Raw genomic sequence first — 23,654 nt, 5'->3', positions numbered from 1 at the left:
CTCAATATAATGTATAACTTAAACCACATCAACCACCTAACAAAGTTTAGTAGACTGTTCAGAGATCCGTGATCAGATTTCTTTTCAATTATTAAAATAAACCTGCCTCCAACTCAGAGACTCAATATAACTTAGTAACCATTTCCATAGAACATCAACCAAACGCCTACGTATGCAGTATTCTAGGCTAGGACGTCAGCTCAGCATTGAGGATGAAAATGTGAAACAAAATCCGGCAAATACTTGGTTATATTGGTCAATACACTAAGTGCCTTCAAACTGGTCTAAGGAAAATGAAATGGCTGAACAGCTACTGAAAACCAGGCTGCCACACAGGACGGCTGAAAGCTCTCCCACTGAAAGAGGCATACCCACCCTTCCTAGATTAACTCCTTCAGTGCTTAAAAGTGAAGAGTTTTTAATAACCGAAGTTAGAGACAACCAGACTTGATTGGAGAAAAGCAGGAACCATTTGCTATACATCAATACCTAAGTATGCCTCCCGCAACAAAAAAAAAGGCAGAGAAATCACATCCAGAGAAGCGCAGTGTTACTTTGTGCGCATCCATTAGGGTAACAATTAGAAATCAGAGATCCTTTCAGTCTTTGAATTTTTGTTTTGACAATAAACCTGGATTTCTCTATTTCACCTAAAAGGAAAAAAAAAAATTTTGCAAAAGGTTTTATTTGAAACATGTTTGCCTAAAGACCTACCAGACAGTAACAGACATGAGCAGATTTGTTCCGGTAGAGTTATAACATGAAAAAAAATCTGGCACAGTCTTTAAACTATAAAAATCCTGCAATTACAACCACTGCTGTGCATGCTCCCCACGCTGGAACCAGACACTTTCCCTCACGGCCCAGCTCGCATCCATCTGGAGTTCATCAAGGAAACCATGGGCCCCACGGCTCACGTTAGGATTCAGACAAAACCTGTGTGCTTTTAGCACCCCAGACAGTCACAGATTTCCCACAGGCTTTAAAAAACAACCGTGGAAAAGAGGTCTTCACCTGGGAGGTAGCCTGAATCAACAGAAAGGCTCATTTGGACCCACTCAACTAAAGAACGTTGCACTAAGCCTACAACTGCATCCCCTATTGTTTCAAGTGTTCACTGGAAAGGGGGCACCCATCTGGCATTCCCAGCTCACACAGGTGATTTTCTTTTTGATTAGAAAAAACAAAAATTCCACCTTTCATTTCATTTTAAGGATTATTTCTCAGGGCAATCCCGTGAGGAAAAAAATAAAAAGATTGCGTGCTTTAACTTTTTTTTTTTTTTCCTGACCAGTAACAGGATGAAATCTCCAACAAAAGACCTGTAAAATGAGAAACTGTGCCTTCAGAGAACAGGGCACATGCTGGGGACCCCTCACTTCTGATCCAGAAGCAGGAGCTGGCAACCTTAAATATTTCAGTTATTGTGACCCACTTCCATTCCAGTGCTGTGTGTACTATTAAAACCACATTATATGGGGAAGAAAAAAAAAAATCATCCCTGAAGTGACTTTTACTGCTAAATACTTAAAGCCATGAAACTTTTAATGCACCTAAATTTAGATTTAATACAGTTTATGTTTCAGAAACGATTAAAGGATGCCATATTTTCCTAAATCTCCTTGTATTGCTTTTTATGGCTAGACCATTAAAAACAAATTCAACTTGTACAATGTCGATGTTTTCTTAAACCCCATTACATTCAATAAGGAAGGCAGATGCTTTGTTTGTTTAGATTTCCAGTAATGACCACCTTCCCCAGAAACCTTTCCTAAAAAACTTTTTGTAATGAGGTTAATAAATGGGAAAGGTGGCGAGGTAGGGAGGTGTGAACTATTTACCCAAAACTCAGCCGGCCAAACACTTGCAAACCAAACTCTACACAATAGAGAGAAGTCTCTTTTCCTGCATATTAGCAAGCGAATAAATATATATGGAAAATAATTAATATACAACATTTGGTTCCAGCTCTCATTTTCCTCCTTTTAGCATTTGGAAATCTGACTTCCAAGTCAAATTTTAAAATGCAAATCCAGCACAAGTTTCTTAATCAATCCCACTGGGGCCTGCAGAGCTGCTAATTCAGCAGAAATCTGGAAGGCTGAAAAACAAAAAGCCAAGCTGTAGCTGTTTTAAGACACTGATCCAAAGTGACTCATAAATCAGCCTGCTATGTTCAAGTTTTAGTCTGGAAAATATAGAAAAACAGCTGTGAAAATCATAAGGACTAATACCCCTAACCCGAGCCCCAATTTTGGTACGAACCAGAGGATTTATAACAGGCAGACACTAAAGAAGCCACACCAGCAGAAAGTACCTTTCAGACTTTTTTTTGCCTGAGCCCAGCTAACTCAAAGCTTTCTATGTGAGAAGACAAATAGTTCTGAAATTCCATTGAGATTTTAATAATACTTGAAACCCTTCTTGATAATTGGGCAACTTTTCCCTCTTTTGGCTAAGTAAACATATTCTAACTAGCACTCCTCTTTGGGCTCCCAACTCATTGTAAGCACACACTCTAGATGTAAACCCAAGTCTGCTTTTAAAGGCAGTTGTAAGGAACGCTGAAAATACTGTTTTAAGAGCCACTTTCATTAAAGGATTAAAAGTTCCTTTTTGAAAAGAGAACTAACTACAATATGACGATTTTACAGCTCAAACAATTCAACTTTTCACACATGGGATTCCTGTGGCCATAAATTACAACTGAATAAACTGGAAAAAAATACACACACACGTACATTAAATAGATTAAGTTTTTAACTTACCAATTCAACAAATGAAACAAAAGCTAGACACCAAACTTTTTCTGAAGAGTGCTCTCAAGAAGTATTCCTAAGGAGAACTTTTACTTTCTTAATTACCTGAGGAAAAGGAAGTTAAGATATGGGGAAGAACAATATGCATTTTTCTACTTATTTCTGAACTCTGGGAACAGTCTCCTTAAAAGCTTTTCAAATTATGTAAAATTTAAGAAGCAGCTATCTTATGCCTCCTGCTCCAAATACCGAGTTAAACAGAAGTTAAGGCTCAATTCCATGTATTTTTTCTGCTCCTTTCAAAGGTGGAGAAAGGAGACCTCTAGAGCTTCAGGCACAAACAAAAGAAACATTTACAATCAAGAATTTGGACCACATGGTTTGGTGACAACTACAAAGTCACACAAGTACAAGAATGACAGAGCTGTCCAATGAGTGATCACAGCAGGGTTTCTGACAACAGGCGTAGTGCTTATTTGTACAAGTGGAACTTATTTTCGCATACATTTAAGGAATGTGGACTTGTATTAAGACAATTTACTGCTGGCGGAAATGTAATTAAAGATTGTGCTAACCAAATAAACTGTAATTTGTTTTTAGTGTGCCACCAAATTATCTGCAAAACAAAATCCTAATTAGGTCAGCTACTTTTAAGACCAGGTTTGAATAGGTATCAAACCCCTTTTGGTTTAACTCAACTTCTAATCAAGAGCAATACAGTTTGTTTTTTTTTAAGACATCCAATTTTTAAAAGAGATATTCACACACAAAAATATACTGCGCCCTGGCATGATCCGATAGGCCACTTAACATCGAGAAACTACTGAATATAAGTTAGATCTGGTGAATGATTTGAGCATTTCTAAACACACCCCAGGAAGCACTGTATTCTTTCTCTTTCTCATCCCTCTATTATTCATACGTGTTCACCTCCAGTCATTCAAATGTTCAGTTCCATATGATGTCAATAGAGCCATTCACATCTCATGAATAAGGCAACATGACCTCCACAAGAGGCAATTGAACAGAATTAGCCACAACTAATTGAAAGTCTTCCTGCTTTAGGTTAAAGCCCTTATCTCCTTCTTCAATTGTAATAAAAACTACTAAACAAGACATCCCATGATAAGAGATTACATATCAACCTAAAACTCTCTACTTCTACTTTTTTTTATTAAACTGAGGCATATTGACACAAAGAATATGCTTTTGATGGTCCACAGTTCTACAAATAAAGACTTTGATGAGCACAATGATTTAAAAACACAATTTCTTAAACTACCTGATCAAACTTCCTACCACTATTATTTGGATGTTAGGACAGTCGACTAGAGTTGTTTCCAGAGTTTCAAATTTCCACTGCAATTCTGCTACAGCCAAATCTCAGGATTAAGGATGGACTGCACTTTTGTTATTTTAACAGGATAGCTACTTTGAAAAAAAAGAAACACAAGTTTTGACTGTTTACATTTTGCACCAATCTTCCAACTTTAACAAAACGAGAGTGGGAGAGAACAAGATGACATTTGGAACTAAACTACATTTTCTTCCTCGTTCTGGCAGTTGGCAGTGATTTCAGGTTTTCGGACTTCACATCTAGCATCCGCAAACTTGCATAACAGCACCCAGCGCTCTCTCCTAAACCTTCTGGACCTGCTGAGAAGCTACATAAATCACGCTCTCGGTTCTGAAACAACTCTAGTTCCTTCCCTTCCTTATCCATTGATCACTCTTGCCAACTTCTTACAGTTTGGTCGAAGAGGGGAATTTACTAATGCGAAATTAAGCCCAGGGTAAAGAACAACAAAAGGATGTCCACCACAGCTTGGACAGTGACCTAACTCTGTAGAGGGGGCTTCCCAAACGAAAGGAGCGCGTTCGATTACTAGTTGGGAACGCGAAAAGTGGCATGAACCTGTTAGAAACTATTGAGCCGCGGGATCATCCTCTCAAAGTGAGAACTGCGAACTCAGGGCGGCAGCAGGTTGCCAACTCTCCCGCCCCGGCCTGGCAGGGCGCGCATCTGAGCCCCCTAGGCGAGCTCCAGGCGCAGGACGTCGATTCTGCCCCTGGGAGTTGTCAGCGGCTGCATCCCCTCGCCCACCTGCGGCCGGGTGGGGCGCTCTCAGGGCCCACCTGCGCGGCCCGCCAGGCGCTGGGGGATGGAGGGAGACTGAGGCCCGGTCGGCTCCTTTTCCATCTCCGCGGAGGGCCGCTGGAGGCCTGGGCCAAGAGGAGGTGCCCTGGAAAAAGCTGCTGCGCGCCGAGCATCCTGGCCCCTCGCCCGCAGTCCCGAATCTCGAGTGGCTCCCCCTCCGCCCTCAGGAAGAATACTTACAGCCGAGCGACCCAGGGCGGGAGCGGCTCGGGCAGACGCGACAGCCGCTGGCGACTGCAGTCCAGAAGGTCCCCGAGGCAGCGGCACGGAACGGGGCACCGGTGCTCTGCGCCGACCCCAGAAGGCGGCCCCAGGGCCCCGCGGCCGCCGCCCTCGGCAGGGCCCGCGCATCCCAGCACCGCGCACAGCAGCAATCCCAGAGCCGCCGCGGGCGCGCGGAACGTCGGCGCGCCCATCGCGGTCCTGCAGTCCCTCGCTCTGACCCGGGATCCGCGCCGGCGCGCGCTCGGGGCCCTGCACCAACTTCCAGTCCTCTAACGCTCCCAGGTAAACCCCTTTCTTTTAGTCCTGGCAGTAAAGTTCTTTCATGCCCCGGGGAAGCGAGAGGGAAACCGAAAAGAACGGCCAGCTGCGTCAGAGTTGCAGTGGGAGCAGCGTCCGCGCGCCAAGGCCTCTCCTCGCCCGCAAAAGAAAGTTTTTCGCCTCCTCCCCTCAGCGGAGCGCCAAGTCCCCGCGCGGCGGAGCCGAGGGGCGGGGCTGCCAAGGCCCGCGCGAGCCCATTGGCCTGCTGGGCGCTTCGCCCCCGTGGCCACGTGACAATAACAAGGCTCCCGCCCCGGGTCGGAGCGCTGAGAAAGCGGAGCTGAGATTGTAGGAAATTCCGAGTTACATTTTCCAGCCTCTCGGGCCAGAAGTCTCCACTACGTCCTGGGAAACATATATCAAATGGAGTTGAAGAGAAAAAGGGAGTGAGCAACCAAGTGAGCAAATATTAGGCCAGCTCTCGGAGTTGGAGGTATTTGGGGGCACTTAAGGGGAGTAAAGTTAGTTCTGTTATTAGGAAACCTTGCATTCCAAATTTTAAAATAAGTATAAATTATCCTACTATTCACAGAGGAAACAATGGTTTCAATAAAAATACAGTTGTTGGTTTTTTTTAACATTAACACTGGTCGCGTTTTTTCCGTATGTCAGTTCCAAAAGTAAAAAGAGTAATAAAATGAAAAAGTCATGGTATTGGAAATGGTATATTGAGTTACAAATAGACAGCGTTAGTGCATTGGATAGAGCTGGGGGGAAATTATGGGAAATGACCTTCTAATATACCGCGATGGCAATCACAGATCGCACGCCATAGGTAAAAATAATAAAAGTAGTCACCATAATATTTCAAAGCCAAATGAAAACAAGGACCTTGCAGGAAAAATTAATATATGCACCATGGTCCACCTGTGCCTTGAGTGATGACAAATCCTGATTGAGAGTGCTACCAGGATAGAAGTAGTACTTGCTGGATCCCTCCGCCAGGGGAGGATTCAGGCCTACAGGACTTGCCAGTGAAGTCTGTGCCTTGTCTTACTCTTGCAGGTGATTGGGGCCACAGGAAATGATGGAGACCTCAGAGATCCTCTGGGAACACCCTCCTCCTCTGGGTGAGGAGCTACACTTGTTTGTGGCAAAAACTGAAAACTTACTTTTATACTTTCACCTCTGCACCTTGTTTCTTGCATGTTGTCTGCCAAAGCATGCTTTGGGCTGCTTAAACTGCTCATTATTGAGGAGTGGAGATCGCTTGGAGAGTTGAGACTTGAACTCCAACTCATGCCCATTGATTTCCACTGTGGCAAATTACCTGTATGAACACACCATTCACGAGGGCGGGAAAAGACTCAACTGTGAAGTTGAGGCACACCACTTTAGATATGATACCCCATCCTCTTCTTTCCAGCTACTGTTAACATCCACCCCACCGCCTTTTTTTTTTTTTGATGATGTACAATTAGAAAATATTTATAATGAGGGTACTTCAGTTTTGAGTTATTATTTTGCCTGCTTGGGAGTGTCAAGGCACACCCCAGTCATGGTATGGATTTTCCAGCCCAGTCTCTCTCATCTATTTCATATAAGGAAAATCAGGCTTAGTGCATTGGAGTTTTTAAAAAGAAGAAAGATGCCATTATACACGTGCCATTAGATGTAGGCATGGTGCCACAAGTATGGTGGCCTGCTCATTGATGTGTCACGCATGTGACAGATGATCAGAAATTGGGTACCATTTGGGGGGGGGTTGGCTCATTTTCTTTCCCCATTCTATACGCTCCTTATATTACTTCATCTTCTTTTGTGAATTGCATTTACATCCATATTCTGATATTTACCACACCTATATTTCTAGCCCAGATCTTTCTCCTAAACTCTAGACCCATGTATTTCAACCACCTGTAGGTTGTCTCAAATTGAATGTTCAAATGTAACAACATATCTAGAATTAAATTTCACCACCCCTGAAACTTACTCCTTTTCCTCCTGAGTTCACTATCTCAAGGAATGATACCTGCCTCCATTCAGATGACTACTGCCCCAGAAGCCTAATTCACATTTCCTCATTCTCACCACCACCCCTACAATCAATCAATTAGCAAGTCCTAATGAAGGTAGCAACTAAATATATCTCCTATCTCTATAGACATTATGCAAACTCAGCCCCCTATCAGCTTCTTGCTTGGATTACTGACACAGCCTCTTTCCTGTCTGGCATTCCAGTCCTTTCTCCACAGTGCAGTCAAGTGATATCCCAGAAGCTCAAATCTGCTTCTGTGACTCAACTGCCTAATTCCTTTCTCTTGCTCCCATTGTCCTCAAAGTAAAGCTTAAATTCTTTAGAGTGACTTATGCAGCGTTTCTGTGTGCTTGGCCTCTACTTACCTCTTTAACTCATTTTATTTGCTCATCTCTCTTTTACTCCAGGACCTATCTGCAGTTTTCTTCCCATGCTGTGCTCTTTCCCTTTGGCCTTCCTTCACATGCTGGTCCCTCTGTCCAGATCATTCTCTGCCCCTCTTTTGTCTGATTGGTTGGCCCCTCGGCTTAAGCATCCCTCTTTTGGAGAAGGTTTTCCTGAGTCCTGTTTTAGCTATCCCTCGAATGCACTCCCAGCACATCCGGTATTCACTGGAATGTAATTGGTCATTTTCACTTTAGTACTTACTAAATAATGCTTAATGTGTGATAATGACTTTCCATATAGCCATGTATCCTATATATCCTTTACGAGTTTTACCAGTTACGTGATGTTGATTAAGTTACTTAAATTTTCAGTACCTCAGTTTCTTCATCTGTAAGTTGGGGATACAATAAACACTCTCTTATCTGATTTTCATTTATCAGTTTACTGGATTAGCTGTTATTCTCTGTTCCCTCTCTAAGACTTATGGACTAATGCCTAAGACTAGCTGAAATCTAGTGGCTACCGGCCCCTCCCCAGTCCTCTCTTTGCAAGTTTGCTCCTACCCACTGGAGTTCCAGTCTTGTTTATATCTATAATTACACAATTAAATATTGCATCTACCAGAAGTAACTTCATTTCTATGATAATGAATTTGAAGCTTTGGAAAGATTCTTTACAGGTAATCACTGACATGCAATGCTGTCAGATTAGATTTGGGTGAGACAGTTGTAAAAACTGGGGAGAAATTAGAAATCTAGATTTCTTCACACACCTTGCTTTGCAAGCATCTTTAAGTTCTTGTTGCACTTTAAAGTCATCATAATTGGGAATCAATTAGCAGAGGATGTTTTATGGGTGTGTCTTGTGCTTACTCAGAAGTTCACATAGTTTTTGAGAGAGCAAACTATGATGATACAGAAAGTCATTGTTGCGCATTAAATATAGCTATTCTCCATCTCAGTATATCCTGAACCATTCAGTCAATAGAAAGACGAACTAGTGCAACATGGAAACTTTAAATCAATGTAATATTTTCACAAACTAAGATTTCCCAAACCCTTCACAAACTACAGGGCAGAACCTCCATGGCGTGTCTCCCTGAGCAGGTGAGGACTGAATGTCTTTGAGGTCTCTCACAGCCCTGTGCGGTTTCTTTTAGTACCTAAACAATAGGGATGAAGACACAGTGCCAGGAAAGATGGTCTGTATTAGAGGGAAAAAAGGAACATACAATTTTGTTTAATCTCCCCAAATTTATCAGTGAATAACTGTGACCCCCAAAACAGCCTTAACGTATCACTGAATTCTCTGATCCTCTCATGGTGTAGTTATTCTGTAGTTATTCACAATAACTACATACACGCACGTGCGCGCGCGCGCACACACACACACACACACACACACACACACACACACACACACAGGGTGCAGTAGTATCAAATGGCAATTTTCAGCTCTTGTGGCTAGTCTTTCATAAACAAGGATTTAGTGTGAGGTGATCAGATTCATTTTGAATGTAGGTCTTTTAACGTTTGGATTAAAATGCGATCACGTGTTGAATTTCTCTACTCCTTAGAGGTTTATACAGGTTAACTGGGTAGTTGAAAATTGACTCTCCATTGGAAATGATCTAAATCACACTGGACAGTTTCTCATTTATAACTTTGTCTTGGAGAATGGCAAGGTCCATCTATTTTCAAAACAGCCTCCCACCCTCCATTCTGTGGTTAGTACAACTCAGCCCCAGTGCTCTTTTCAGTTTTCCTGTTTTTTTTTTTTTTCTCCCTCTGGCAAGTGTGAGACTTTCTTATCTTGAGTGCTGGCAAGGGCAATGACTCACCGATAAAAAGTAATAGAGGTGCTAAGCTGTCAGTTTTAACATCCAAGGACAAGAATGAAAGCTAAACACTCAGTACTTGCTTTATCATTACAATGAATGACACAGTTTGTGTAAGTGTGAACTGTGAAAAGGGAAAAGAGATAAGGCAAAGGAGGAAGAAAAGCACAAAAATCCCCAGATACTGATGCCAAAAGCAAATGTTGCTGTACTCTGTAACCTAACCATATCTTTCCCATTCATTAAGGCATTTTAGAAGAAATAGAGAGCCTCCTTTTCTCACAAAAAAGTTACCATGCTTCACTTAAAGAGCAGGAGAAGAGAATCTTACTTTGCAAAAACGCTGCAATGAACATGTCTGAACTCTAGAAAATATTTAGAAAAATGAAGATAGCCACGCATCTGTTTCTCTCAAGTTGGCCAATTGTGGGAAATTGCTTGAATTGAGAACAATGTTATCTGCGTGTTCACTTAACTATAAATTAAACATATGATAGCTTTTATTTTACTCATTTCTCAAGTCACCCGCTAGGAATAATACGTGCCCTGAGGAAAACTCATATGGTGGACAAAACTGGGTTCCCTGGAAATCACCTCAGTGGAGGCTAGAGCTGCTGGGAGCTGGGAGCCCTGTGGTGGAGGTGGGAAATGGGTGAAGGCTCACAGCGGCTGTGACCCTCAGATTTTTCTCAATGGTGAGTGTCCTTCCCCAGGCACAGAGCGTTTCTGTGTGTGGTCTTCAAATTTCTCCACTCCTTTAAGGACCTCAGGAGATTTTCACTTCTTCCTACCCTGTTCCATGTCTTCCTCTAGCCAGCAGCAATACTAAGACTCCCCTGGGAATCTCAACACATAGATAATAGCCCACCCTGTCAGAAATGCAGAAATCCAAATGCTTGAGAATTTGTTACAGGGGCTGCAAGGTGGTCCCAAGTCTGACACTGAGGTCAGAAGCCCTGTAACTTTGGCTGACCGAACAACTCTATGCTTCATTTTCTTTACCTGTAAAACAGGGTGACGAATGTTACATCAGTACACTATAAAGCTCCTGATAGATTCTAGTGACTATTACTTAACTCTCAAATTGCTGCTTTCTTTTCATTATTCGGGGAGATAAAGTGAGTTAACTACAGAAACATTCTCCTGCTGGGATTATTGACCAAAAGAATGTTGGAATTAAATAAACCCTCAACTATTTGTCCTAAGTAACAGGAGGGAAAGAATTAATGCTAAGATGGAAAACAAACCAAAAACATTTTTTAACTTTCATATAAAACCCTTAATTTGTGTGTTAGGACAGCATACTGTACAGATCCTGAGATATTTTAATAGGAATTTTGTCATGCCGTATCAGAAAGTTACTGTATAACTCAATTTGTTATGATTTGTGCCATGAGGTCAAAAAGAATGATTAGGCATATTTACTAAAAATATTCCCATATCCCTCCTGGGAACTTTTCTGAAGAATATTTTTCTCCCACTTCTTAGATGAACAATTGGCCTATATACTAAGAATTCATTTGCATTTCCAAACCAGAAGAGGGCTTATACATGAGTTACTTACTGCTTTTATTTATAGTTTCATTCTCTTACACATTGGATATTCACCCAGGCCTGACTCTCAAATTATTAAGGTGACTTTGTCATGAATATTCTCAAAATCAGGTTCCCTGAATTCAAAACTCTGTATCTGTCCCTAAATCTGAGGGTCACTATCAAGCTACAGAATTCCCAATATTGTTCTGTGTAAGTATTTTCAAATAGAGAATGAAGAAGGATTTTCAGCTTTCTGGGGTCCCTTTCAACATGACATTGTGCTCCTATTACACTGAGGCAGAACAAATACTTTCCTGGTAAAATCGTAAGTTTTTAGCCCAGAGATTTACACACTTCTATTGTGTTTAAACATACATACAAAAAGATTTCCAGGGAAATACTGACACAGAGCATGAAGAAGCTTTCAAGGGGACCTTGCTCATCTCCTTGCCCCCAGCACAACCAAGTCTGCAGCAGGCAGCCTCCTCCACTCCCATGGCAGTGATTTCAGACTTGAACAACCTTTTCAGTCTGAGCATTTATCTTTAGAACCCACATAAATGAATTCCTTCTGCTCTCTTGCTGCCATTTGAGCTTTTCTGCTTCTTCTGGGCAAAACAGAAGCTATTACCAGAAATAGTCCTTAGCTTTCCTCTTTGCAGATTAAATAATTGCAGTTCTTTTTTTAAATTTTATTTTTTTTTAAATTTTATATTGGAATATAGTTGATTAACAATGTTGTGTTAGTTTCAGATGTACAGCAAAGTGATTCAGTTATACATATACATGTATCTATTCTTTTTCAAATTCTTTTACCATGTAGGTTATTACATAATATTGAGCAGAGTGCCCTGTGCTATACAGTAGGGTCTTGTAGGTTATTTTAAATATAGCAGTGTGTGTATGTCAATCCCAAACTCCCAATCTATCCCTCCCCCCTACCCACCCCCCCACCCGCCCCCAGTATCCATAAGTTCGTTCTCTAAGTCTTTGAGCCTGTTTCTCTTTTGTAAATAAGTTCATTTGCATCATTTTTTTTTAGATTCCCCATGTAAGTGATATCATATGAGTGTGGCTTTGTCTGACTTACTTCACTTAGTATGATAATCTCTAGGTCCATACATGGTGCTGCAAATGGCATTATTTCATTCTTTTTAATGACTGAGTAATATTCCACTGTATATGTGTACCACATCTTCTTTATCCATTCATTTGTCAATGGACATTTAGGTTGCTTCCATGTCGTGGCTACTGTAAACAGCACTACAGTGAACACTGGGATGCACGTATCCTTTAGAACTGTGTTTTTTTCTCAATATATGCCCAGGAGTGGGATTGCTGGATCAGATGATAGCTCTATTTTTAGTTTTTTAAGGAACCTCCATATGGTTCTCCATAGTGGTTGCACCAGTTTACATTCCTACCAGCAGTCCATGAGGGTTCCCTTTTCTCCACACCCTCTCCAGGATTTATTGTTTGTAGACTTTTCGATGATGGCCATTCTGACTGGTGTGAGGTGATACCTTATTGTAGTTTTGATTTGCATTTCTCAAATAATTAGCGATGTTGAGCATCTTTTCATGTGCCTCTTGGCCATCTGTATGTCTTCTTTGCAGAAATGTCTATTTAGGTCTTCTAATTGCAGTTTTTTAAAAATTTTAGAATTTTATTTATTTACTTATACAGCAGGTTCTTATTAGTTATCCATTTTATACATATTACTGTATATATGTCAAACCCAATCTCCCAGTTCATCCCACCATCCCACCCCTGCCACTTTCCCCGCTTGGTGTCCATGTTTCTTCTCTACATCTGGTCTCAACTTCTGCCCTGCACCGGTTCATTGGTACCATTTTTCTAGGTTCCACATATATGCTTTAATATACGATATTTGTTTTTCTCTTTCTGACTTACTTCACTCTGTATGACAGTCTCTAGATCCATCCACTTCTCAACAAATGACCCAATTTCATTCATTTTTATGGCTGAGTAATATTCCATTGTATATATGTACCACAACTTCTTTATCCATTCGTCTGTTGATGGGCATTTAGGTTGCTTCCATGACCTGGCTATTGTAAATAGTGCTGCAATGAACACTGGCTGCATGTGTCTTTTTGAATTACGGTTTTCTCTGGGTATATGCCCAGTAGTGGGATTGCTGGGTCATATGGTAATTCTATTTTTAGTTTTTTAAGGAACCTCCATATTGTTCTCCATAGTGGCTGTATCAATTGACATTCCCACCAACAGTGCAAGAGGGTTCCCTTTTCTCCACACCCTCTCCAGCATTTGTTGTTTGTAGATTTTCTGATGATGCCCATTCTAACCGGTGTGAGGTGATACCTCATTGTAGTTTTGATTTGCATTTCTCTAATAATTAGTGATGTTGAGCAGCTTTTCATGTGCATCTTGGCCATCTGTATGTCTTCTTTGGAGAAATGTCTATTTAGGTCTTCTGCCCATTTTTGGATTGGGTTGTTTGTTTCTTTAATATTGAGCTTAATGAGCTGTTTATATATTTTGGACATTAATCCTTTGTTCATTGATTCGTTTGCAAATATTTTCTCCCATTCTGAGGGTTGCCTTTTCGTCTTATTTATGGTTTCCTTTGCTGTGCAAAAGCGTTGAAGTTTCATTAGGTCCCATTTATTTATTTTTGTTTTTATTTCCATTACTCTAGGAGGTGGATCAAAAAAGGTCTTGCTGTGATTTATGTCAAAGAGTGTTCTTCCTATGTTTTCCTCTGAGAGTTTTATAGTGTCCAGTCTTACATTTAGGTCTCGAATCCATTTTGAGTTTATTTTTGTGTATGGTGTTAGGGAGTGTTCTAATTTCATTCTTTTATATGTAGCTGTCCAGTTTTCCCAGCACCACTTATTGAAGAGACTGTCTTTTATCCATTGTATATCCTTGCCTCCTTTGTCATAAATTAGTTGACCATAGGTGCCTGGGTTTATCTCTGGCTTTGCTATCTTGTTCCATTGATCTATGTTTCTGTTTTTGTGCCAGTACTGTATTGTCTTGATTACTGTAGCTTTGTAGTATAGTCTGAAGTCAGGGAGTCTGATTCCTCCAGCTCTGTTTTTTTCCCTCAAGACTGCTTTGGCTATTTAAATTTGTGTCCCCATACAAATTTTAAGATTTTTTGTTCTAGTTCCATAAAAAATGCCATTGGTAGTTTGATAGGGATTGCATTGAATCTGTAGATTGCGTTGGGTAGTATAGTCATTTTCACAATATTGATTCTTCCAATCCAAGAACATGGTATGTCTCTCCATCTGTTGGTATCATCTTTAATTTCTTTCATCAGTGTCTTATAGTTTTCTGCATACAGGTCTTTTGTCTCCCTAGGTAGGTTTATTCCTAGGTATTTTATTCTTTTTGTTGCAATGGTAAATGGAAGTGTTTCCTTAATTTCTCTTTCAGATTTTTCATCATTAGTATAGGAATGCAAGAGATTTCTGTGCATTAATTTTGTATCCTGCAACTTTACCAGATTCATTGATTAGCTCTAGCAGTTTTCTGGTGGCATTTTTAGGATTCTCTATGTATAGTCTCATGTCATCTGCAAACAGTGACAGTTTTACTTCTTCTTTTCCAATTTGTATTCCTTTTATTTCTTTTTCTTCTCTGATTGCCGTGGCTAGGACTTCCAAAACTATGTTGAATGATAGTGGTGAGAGTGGACATCCCTGTCTTGTTCCTGATCTTAGAGTAAATGCTTTCAGTTTTTCACCATTGAGAATGATGTTTGCTGTGGGTTTGTCATATATGGCCTTTATTATGTTGAGGTAGGTTCCCTCTATGCCCACTTTCTGGAGAGTTTTTATCATAAATGGGTGTTGAATTTTGTCAAAAGCTTTTTCTGCATCTATTGAGATGATCATATGGTTTTTATCCTTCAATTTGTTAACATGGTGTATCACATTGATTGATTTGCGTATATTGAAGAATCCTTGCATCCCTGGGATAAATCCTACTTGATCATGGTGTATGATCCTTTTAATATGTTGTTGGATTCTGTTTGCTAGTGTTTTGTTGAGGATTTTTGCATCTATATTCATGAGTGATATTGGTATATAATTTTCTTTTTTTGTAGTATCTTTGTCTGGTTTTGGTATCAGGGTGATGGTCGCCTCATAGAATGAGTTTGGGGGTGTTCCTCCCTCTGAAATTTTTTGAAAGAGTTTGAAGAGGATGGGTGTTAGCTCTTCTCTAAATGTTTGATAGAATTCACCTCTGAAGCGACCTGGTCCTGGACTTTTGTTTGTTGGAAGATTTTTAATCATAGCTTCAATTTCATTATTTGTGATTGGTCTGTTCATATTTTCTGTTTCTTCCTGGTTCAGTCTTGGAAGGTTATACCTTTCTAAGAATTTATCCATTTCTTCCAGGTTGTCCATCTTTTTTGGCATACAGTTGCTTGTAATAGTCTCTTAAGATGCTTTTTATTTCTGCAGTGTCTGTTATAACTTCTCCTTTTTCATTTCTAATTTTATTGATTTGAGTCCTCTCTTTTTCTTGATGAGTTTGGCTAATGGTTTATCAATTTTGTTTATCTTCTCAAAGAACCAGTTTTTAGTTTTATTGATCTTTGCTATTGTTTTCTTTGTTTCTGTTTCATTTATTTCTGGTCTGATCTTTATGATTTCTTTCCTTGTGCTAACTTTGGGTTTTGTTTGTTCTTCTTTCTCTAGTTCCTTTAGGGGTAAGGTTAGATTGTCTATTTGAGATTTTTCTTGTTTCTTGAGGTAGGCTTGTATAGCTATAAACTTCCCTCTTAGAACTGCGTTTGCTGCATCCCATAGGTTTTGGATTGTCGTGTTTTCATTGTCATTTGTCTCTAGGTATTTTTTAATTTTCTCTTTGATTTCTTCAGTGATCTCTTGGTTATTTAGTAACATATTGTTTAGCCTCCATGTGTTTGTATTTTTTACATTTTTTCCCCTGTAATTCATTTCTAATCTCATAGCTTTGTGGTCAGAAAAAATGCTTGATATGATTTCAATTTTCTTAAGTTTACTGAGGCTCGATTTGTGACCCAAGATGTGATCTCTCCTGGAGAATGTTCCGTGTGCACTTGAGGAGAAAGTGTAATCTGCTGTTTTTGATTGGAATGTCCTGTAAATATCAATTAAATCTATCTGGTCTGTTGTGTCAATTAAAGCTTCTGTTTCCTTATTAATTTTCTGTCTGGATGATCTGTCCATTGGTGTAAGTGAGGTGTTAAATCCCCCACTATTATTGTGTGACTGTTGATTTCCTGTTTTATAGCTGTTAGCAGTTGCCTTATGTATTGAGGTGCTCCTATGTTGGGTGTATATATGTTTATAATTGTTATATCTTCTTCTTGGATTGATCCCTTGATCATTATATAGTGTCCTTCCTTGTCTCTTGTAACATTATTTATTTATTTATTTATTTATTTATTTATTTATTTGTGGTATTTGGGCCTCTCATTGTTGTGGCCTCTCCCGTTGCGGAGCACAGGCTCCAGACGCGCAGGCTCAGCAGCCATGGCTTATGGGCCTAGCCACTCTGCAGCATGTGGGATCTTCCCGGACCGGGGCACAAACCCACGTCCCCTGCATCGGCAGGCGGACTCTCAACCACTGCACCACCAGGGAAGCCCCATTCTTTATTTTAAAGTCTATTTTATCTGATATGAGTATTGCTACTCCAGCTTTCTTTTGATTTCCATTTGCATGGAATATCTTTTTCCATCCCCTCACTTTCAGTCTGTATGTGTCCCTAGGTCTGAAGTGGGTCTCTTGTAGACAGCATTTATATGGGTCTTGTTTTTGTATCCATTCAGCAAGCCTGTGTCATTTGGTTGGAGCATTTAAGCCATTCATGTTTAAGGTAATTATCAATATGTATGTTTCTATGACCATTTTCTTAATTGTTTTGGGTTTGTTTTTGTAGGTCCTTTTCTTCTCTTGTGTTTCCTACTTAGAGAAGTTCCTTTAGCATTTGTTGTAGAGCTGGTTTCATGGTGCTGAATTCTCTTAGCTTTTGCTTGTCTGTAAAGGTTTTGATTTCTCCATCGAATCTGAATGAGATCCTTGCCGGGTAGAGTAATCTTGGTTGTAGTTTCTTCCCTTTCATCACTTTAAGTATATCATGCCACTGCCTTCTGGCTTGTAGACTTTCTGCTGAGAAATCAGCTGTTAACCTTACGGGAATTCCCTTGTATGTTATTTGTCCTTTTTCCCTTGCTGCTTTCAATAATTTTTCTTTGTCTTTAATTTTTGCCAATTTGATTACTGTGCGTCTCGGCATGTTTCTCCGTGGGTTTATCCTGTATGGGACTTGCTGCGCTTCCTGGACTTGGTTGTCTATTTCCTTTTCTATGTTAGGGAAGTTTTTGTCTATAATTTCTTCAAATATTCCCTCGGGTCCTTTCTCTCTCTCCTCTCTTTCTGGGACCCCTATAATGCGAATGTTGTTGCATTTAATGTTGTCCCAGAGGTCTCTTAGGCTGTCTTCATTTCTTTTCATTCTTTTTTCTTTATTCTGTTCTGCAGCAGTGAATTCCACCATTCTGTCTTCCAGGTCACTTATCCGTTCTTCTGCCTCAGTTATTCTGCTATTGATTCCTTCTAATGTAGTTTTCATTTCAGTTATTGTATTGTTCATCTCTGTTTGTTTGTTCTTTAATTCTTCTAGGTCTTTGTTAAACATTTCTTGCATCTTCTCGATCTTTGCCTCCATTCATTTTCCGAGGTCCTGGATCACGTTCACTATCATTATTCTGAATTGTTTTTCTGGAAGGTTGCCTGTCTCCACTTCATTTAGTTGTTTTTCTGGGGTTTTATCTTGTTCCTTCATCTGGTACATAGCCCTCTGCCTTTTCATGTTGTCTATCTTTCTGTGAATGTGGTTTTTGTTCCACAGGCTGCAGGGTTTTTGTTCCACAGGCTACAGGATTGTAGTTCTTCTTGCTTCTGCTGTCTGCCCTCTGATGGATGAGGCTAACTAAGGGGCTTGTGCAAGTTTCCTGATGGGAGGGACTGGTGGTGGGTAGAGCTGGCTGTTGCTCTGGTGGGCAGAGCTCAGTAAAACTTTAATCCGCTTTTCTGCTGATGGGTAGGGCTGGGTTCTATCCCTGTTGATTGTTTGGCCTTAGGCGACCCAACACTGCAGCCTACTTGGGCTCTTTGGTGGGGCTAATGGCAGACTCTGGGAGGGCTCACACCAAGGAGTACTTCCCAGAACTTGTGCTGCCAGTGTCCTTGTCCTCCCGGTGAGACACAGCCACCCCTCGCCTCTGCAGGAGACCCTCCAACACTAGCAGGTAGGTCTGGTTCAGTCTTCTGTGAGGTCACCACTCCTTCCCCTCCGTCCCGATGCGCACACTAGTTTGTGTGTGCCCTCCAAGAGTGGAGTCTCTGTTTCCCCCCATCCTGTCGAAGTCCTGTAGCGAAATCCCGTTAGCCTTCAAAGTCTGATTCTCTAGGAATTCCTCCTCCTGTTGCTGGAACTCCAGGGTCAGAAGCCTGGCGTGGGGCTCATAACCTGCACTCCAGTGGGTGGACTTCTGTGGTATGTGTTCTCCAGTTTGTGAGTCACCCACCTAGCAGTTATGGGATTTGTTTTTATTGTGATTGCGCCCCTCCTGCCATCTCATTGTGGCTTCTCCTTTGTGTTTGGATGTGGGGTATCTTTTTTGGTGAGTTCCAGTGTCTTCCTCTTGATGATTGTTCAGCAGTTAGTTGTGATTCCGGTGCCCTCGCAAGAGGGAGTGAGAGCATGTCCTTTCACTCTGCCATCTTGAACCAATCTCTTCTGCAGTTCTTCTTAATTCTTTCTCCCACGTACTACTGTTCCTCTAGCACTCTTGTGAGGAACAGAAATGTCTTCCTTCTGTTTATTTGCCTTGTAAGGTGGAGTGGAAGTAACAGAAGCTTGCACCTCCACAAATGAGGATATTCAATATTTGTCAAGCTCTTGCCATTCTTACTATTCTCTAAATATTCAGTATGTATTAACTCAGTTATTTCTTGCATCCACCATGTAAGGTATCATCCCTGTGTTAGCAGATAAGGAAATTGAGGTATGGAGATGATAAGGAATTTGTCTGTGGTAGAGCTGGGATTCGAACCCAGGCAGTTTGACTCCACAGTGTACTCTCTTAACCACTGTGCTCACTGCTTTCCACTAGTGTCAGAAGAAGCAAGGGTTTCCAGGGTCTTCCTTAGTGCTCAAGAGAAGGGGGATCCAGTCAGCAGACTCGGATCAGTAAGGGAAGCAAGGAAACCTGCCTGGTAATTCTTGAAGATGATCGATTGCAGTCACTCCCTCTCCTTTCCTTCCGTCCTTCTTCCCTCCTGTCTTCATTGATCCACGTTTGGGAAAACATACTTGTCTTATGCAGATGTATGAATTAGTCACCTTAGGTTCTGCTTTATAAAAGTTGGTGTCTCTGCCTGGGTATCAGAGTGGTGCTTGAAATCTCACCATTAGAGATTAACTATCTATGCTCAGGTGTGACTGTCTCCCTAAAGTTCTCTTCTGTAATGTCAGTACACCCCTACTTCCAGGAATGTTGTATAAGGTGGTGTTGGCATTTAGGGCCGGTGTTCTGTGAAACTAAATATGGCTTGCAGAAGAACGTTGGTGGTTGATAGTCAGAAGAAACAAAAAGATGTAGAAAGGGAAACAGGCTTTGCTTTCTTTACAGTTTTGTCTAGGGCTGTACCTAACTAGGGGAACCATGAATGGGATATGTGTGATCCAAGAAGGCCAGAGAAATGAAATATTAATACTAGAGATTATATTTCAATTGTTGAGACACTTTGCATGTGATAGCAGAGTTCTCTTTTAGTTTTTGGTTTATTAGCTAATGCTAATTTTTATGCTTTTTTAACTCTTGTATAGGATATGGAGAAATTTTTTTTAAAGTGTCCAAGATTGGCTAGTTTTGAATTCTAGTTTCCCAAACAGCTTTTTGAAAAAGGCTACCCTTCAAATCCATTGCTCCAGGAGCAACTCAAAGGCTTCCCTTCTTTAGGGGACTTTGCCCAGGTCCCTTCAGTGATGTTTGAATTAGAGTCTTTCTCTCATTCAAAGACCCAACTCAAGTTATAAGATAGTAGCTTTCATTATCTTCACTTACACTTATTAAGCCATCCGTCACCATGACAAATAATTTTATTATGAATAATGTAATAGACATCATGAAAATGAACTTGCTGTAATTCCGATAAAAATCTATATTTTCTAATATTATAAGAGAAAATGCTAGAGATACAAGCTACCCTGTGTTAAAAGTTGGGAATTAATTTTTAATGGATTAGGAGCTGTCATCTATGATTTTATGAGACTCTACACAAAAATAATTAATTTAGAAGTGTATTGATTTTTTCATATATTTCTTAAATATGTTATTAAAAATAAAGTTTAGCTGAACAGTTTGTCCTAGAACATTAAATTATTTAATGTAGTGGTAAAATTTTTAAAAGCCAAGGAATATCTTAAAAACAGAAATTTGTACAAAACCTTTATTTCACCTAATGAAAGTACACCTAGGAAGTTACTGGAAACATGGATAATTATAATTACATTAAATGCTGGCGGATCTGTTCCAAAAGGATTCTATAGCATTAGAAGTTGATAATTATTTTCCTGAAGTTTGTGATTACTCACTGAAATTCATATGCTTGGGAAGAGAACAATAAAATGTACCGTATTTTTTCCTTGTAACTTTGAATCTTTTCCTATAGTGTTAGTGAGAGTAGATGTTAATGTCTCAAGGTGCGGGTAGAATTCTCCATCTTGTTAGTAATTATACTTGACTTCTTGTGATCCAAGATGAGAATGTTAGAAACAAAATTATGCATAATGTGAACATACTGACTGCAGTTACAAAAGCTCTTCCTAAAAGTTTTGCCCTAGGCAAAAACATAATTTTTTTAAAAAATCAGCTTTTATAAAATCACTCAAATGTAGCCTGCTTGACTCCATTAGAAATAACTGGAATAGCCTAAGACAGTCCATATTTGGGAACTCAGATGTGTTTTATATGTGACTAGATCTGAAATTAAGAGCAATCATCTTCTTGAAACTCTGATATTTAAAAGAATAGAAGGAGGTTTAGTTCATAGAATCTTTAAACTATCTATCATCTTTTATTATCCTTAGCTCTAAAACTTTATATTGAATATGATTCCTCTGTCTACCCTTTAGAAGGCATAGGATACAATGAAACAATTAATAGATACTAGTATTTCTCCAAGGGTGGTCAGTATAACTCTAGCATCAGTTACAGGGGAGGCTTACCCACATAAAGACTATTTGGCCCTTTTCCCAACGTACTGAATCAGAAATTCTACAGATAGGTTCTGAGGATCTGCATTTTAACACACCCTCCACAGTTTGAGAATCTGCAACGTGCTCCTCTGGAATTGTTGGGGACTAATTTTCCTGTATTACCACGTAGCATTTCTTGTGGTTTCTTTCCATGGGTGATGAAACCCTTACCATGAGTGCCTGAAACTCCTCTCTCTTCCCACCCTGCTCTGTCAAATGTAGACGAATCATAAAGAGCAAAGAAAAAGACACTATGATTCTATCGTGAGTGATTGAGGTTGCCTGGGACCAGTATGGAAATTTGGAAAAAAAGAGGGATACTTGCCCATATGTTTACACGGATGAGGAGAATACATTTTGTGGTGCCAAGCAATAGATACTTAGATGATAGAGAACAATATATGCTGCTGTACGAAGAAATGTGTACAGTTAGCCAGGACTGAAATATCAGATATCCCAACAGGCCACACTATTCAGTTGTCTAAGACAAAAGAAGTGCTTAAATAAAAGTTGTGGAAGATCCAGAGATCAGGAAATTCCTGAGTATATTTCTATTACAACACTCATCAGAGGATGTGTGACTGTGTGTGTGTGTGTGTGTGTGTGTGTGTGTGTGTACTGGCTTCTTCCCCATGATGGGAGCTTGTTGAACCTTTGAGGCTCTAGACAGGCAGACAGTGATCCGTGAACAGCCATCTCAGCTGGTAGCACTGCCTGTCCCGCAGCCACGGACTCCTCAACTCTTCTCTTTCTCTGACAGCTTACAACCTACCTCCCTCATCAGCAAGTCCTGTCAGCTGTGTTTTCAGAATGTGTGCTGATTCTCACTAGTCTCAGCACCTCCACTCCCACTCGCCTGTTCCAGCCATAATCCTCTCTGCCCTGGATTCATGGAAGAGCCTATTACCCAGTCTCTGATGCCTCTCTTGCGTCCCCATAATCAGTTCTTCACCAAGCAGCCCAAATCTTCTTTTTAAAGATAAACCAGGGGCTTCCCTGGTGGCACAGTGGTTGAGAGTCCGCCTGCCGATGCAGGGGACACGGGTTCGTGCCCCGGTCCGGGAAGATCCCACATGCCGCGGAGCGGCTGGGCCCGTGAGCCATGGCCGCTGGGCCTGCGTGTCCGGAGCCTGTGCTCCGCAACGGGAGAGGCCACAACAGTGAGAGGCCCGCGTACCGAAAAAAAAAAAAAAAAGAGATAAACCAGATCCCTCTCCTCTCTTGCTCAAAATCTTCCCGTGGTTTTTCTCACACTTGGAATAAAATCCAAAGTTTTCCCCGTGGTCCACGAGGCCCCACAGGATCTGCTTCTTCCCCAACATCATCTCCCACCACTCCGCTGATATTGAACCACTCTCCCTCTGGCAACACCACCCTTGCTCCCCTTCCTTTTATTTCTGGAACATACCAAGGTTTTTCTCACTTGAGGACGGTGTCTGCTGCTGTTCACTGGACCTAGAATGTGCTTCCCTGTAGCTTGTTCACCCTCTAGCTCGTTCTTGCCTCACTAAGGTCTCCGCTCAAATTTCACCTGCCAGAGAAACTTTTCTTACTACACCTTCAAAATAGCTTCCTTCCCCTCCCTGCCCCCGGGCAATCTCTAGTCCTTACCAGACCTATTTTTCGTGTTTGTAGTATCACTTTCTGAAATTACATTGTACATATATTCTATATGTATATATATATTACTGCTTACATCCTCCACCAGAAGGCAAGCCCTCTGGCTCTCAGCTTGGTTCTGTTGACCACTGAAACTCCATGTTAGAGCAGAGTCTGGCGTGGCTTAATAATCAGTCAGACTTCATTGAAGGTCTGCATCCCCAAAGCTGTCACATAATCCGAGGTGTGTGTACCTGGCTGAATGTCTAAATGAGTGACCGTTAGAAGCTTTGCGTTTCTGGTTGCAAATATTTCCCTGGAGCAGAATGTGCTCCTTGCAGATGAGTGCCCTCACGTGGTCCTCCCCTCTGCCTCCTTGATCATATTCTCCCATTGGAACACATTTATTTTCTCCTAATTGGAAGAAGGAAGTCAAGGAGAAGGCTAGTTCTCATTAAGTGAAAAGGAATTTGGGGCTTATTTCATCCTGTAGGATAATCTGATGCCGCCCAACAGAGGGATATAGGGTGACATTCAAGTTAT

General features: G+C 40.8%; 1 protein-coding gene across 6 annotated transcripts in view; it reads right to left on the bottom strand.

The window, feature by feature from the left end:
• LRIG3 (leucine rich repeats and immunoglobulin like domains 3) overlaps positions 1-5,333 on the bottom strand; it is a 53,992-nt gene extending 48,659 nt beyond the window's left edge. For all 6 annotated transcript variants that reach the window (XM_019952657.3, XM_019952660.3, XM_019952659.3 and 3 more), the window contains exon 1: positions 5,098-5,333. In XM_019952657.3, coding sequence (XP_019808216.2) covers positions 5,098-5,333 — 236 coding nt within the window. The remainder of the gene's footprint in view (positions 1-5,097) is intronic.
• Between the last annotated feature and the right edge of the window lie 18,321 nt (positions 5,334-23,654).

The sequence above is a fragment of the Tursiops truncatus genome, chromosome 11 (assembly GCF_011762595.2).
Source record: "Tursiops truncatus isolate mTurTru1 chromosome 11, mTurTru1.mat.Y, whole genome shotgun sequence".
Taxonomy (NCBI): Eukaryota; Metazoa; Chordata; class Mammalia; order Artiodactyla; family Delphinidae; genus Tursiops; species Tursiops truncatus.
Note: the sequence above shows the minus strand (reverse complement) of the source record. Positions and strands in the feature narration are given on the sequence as shown.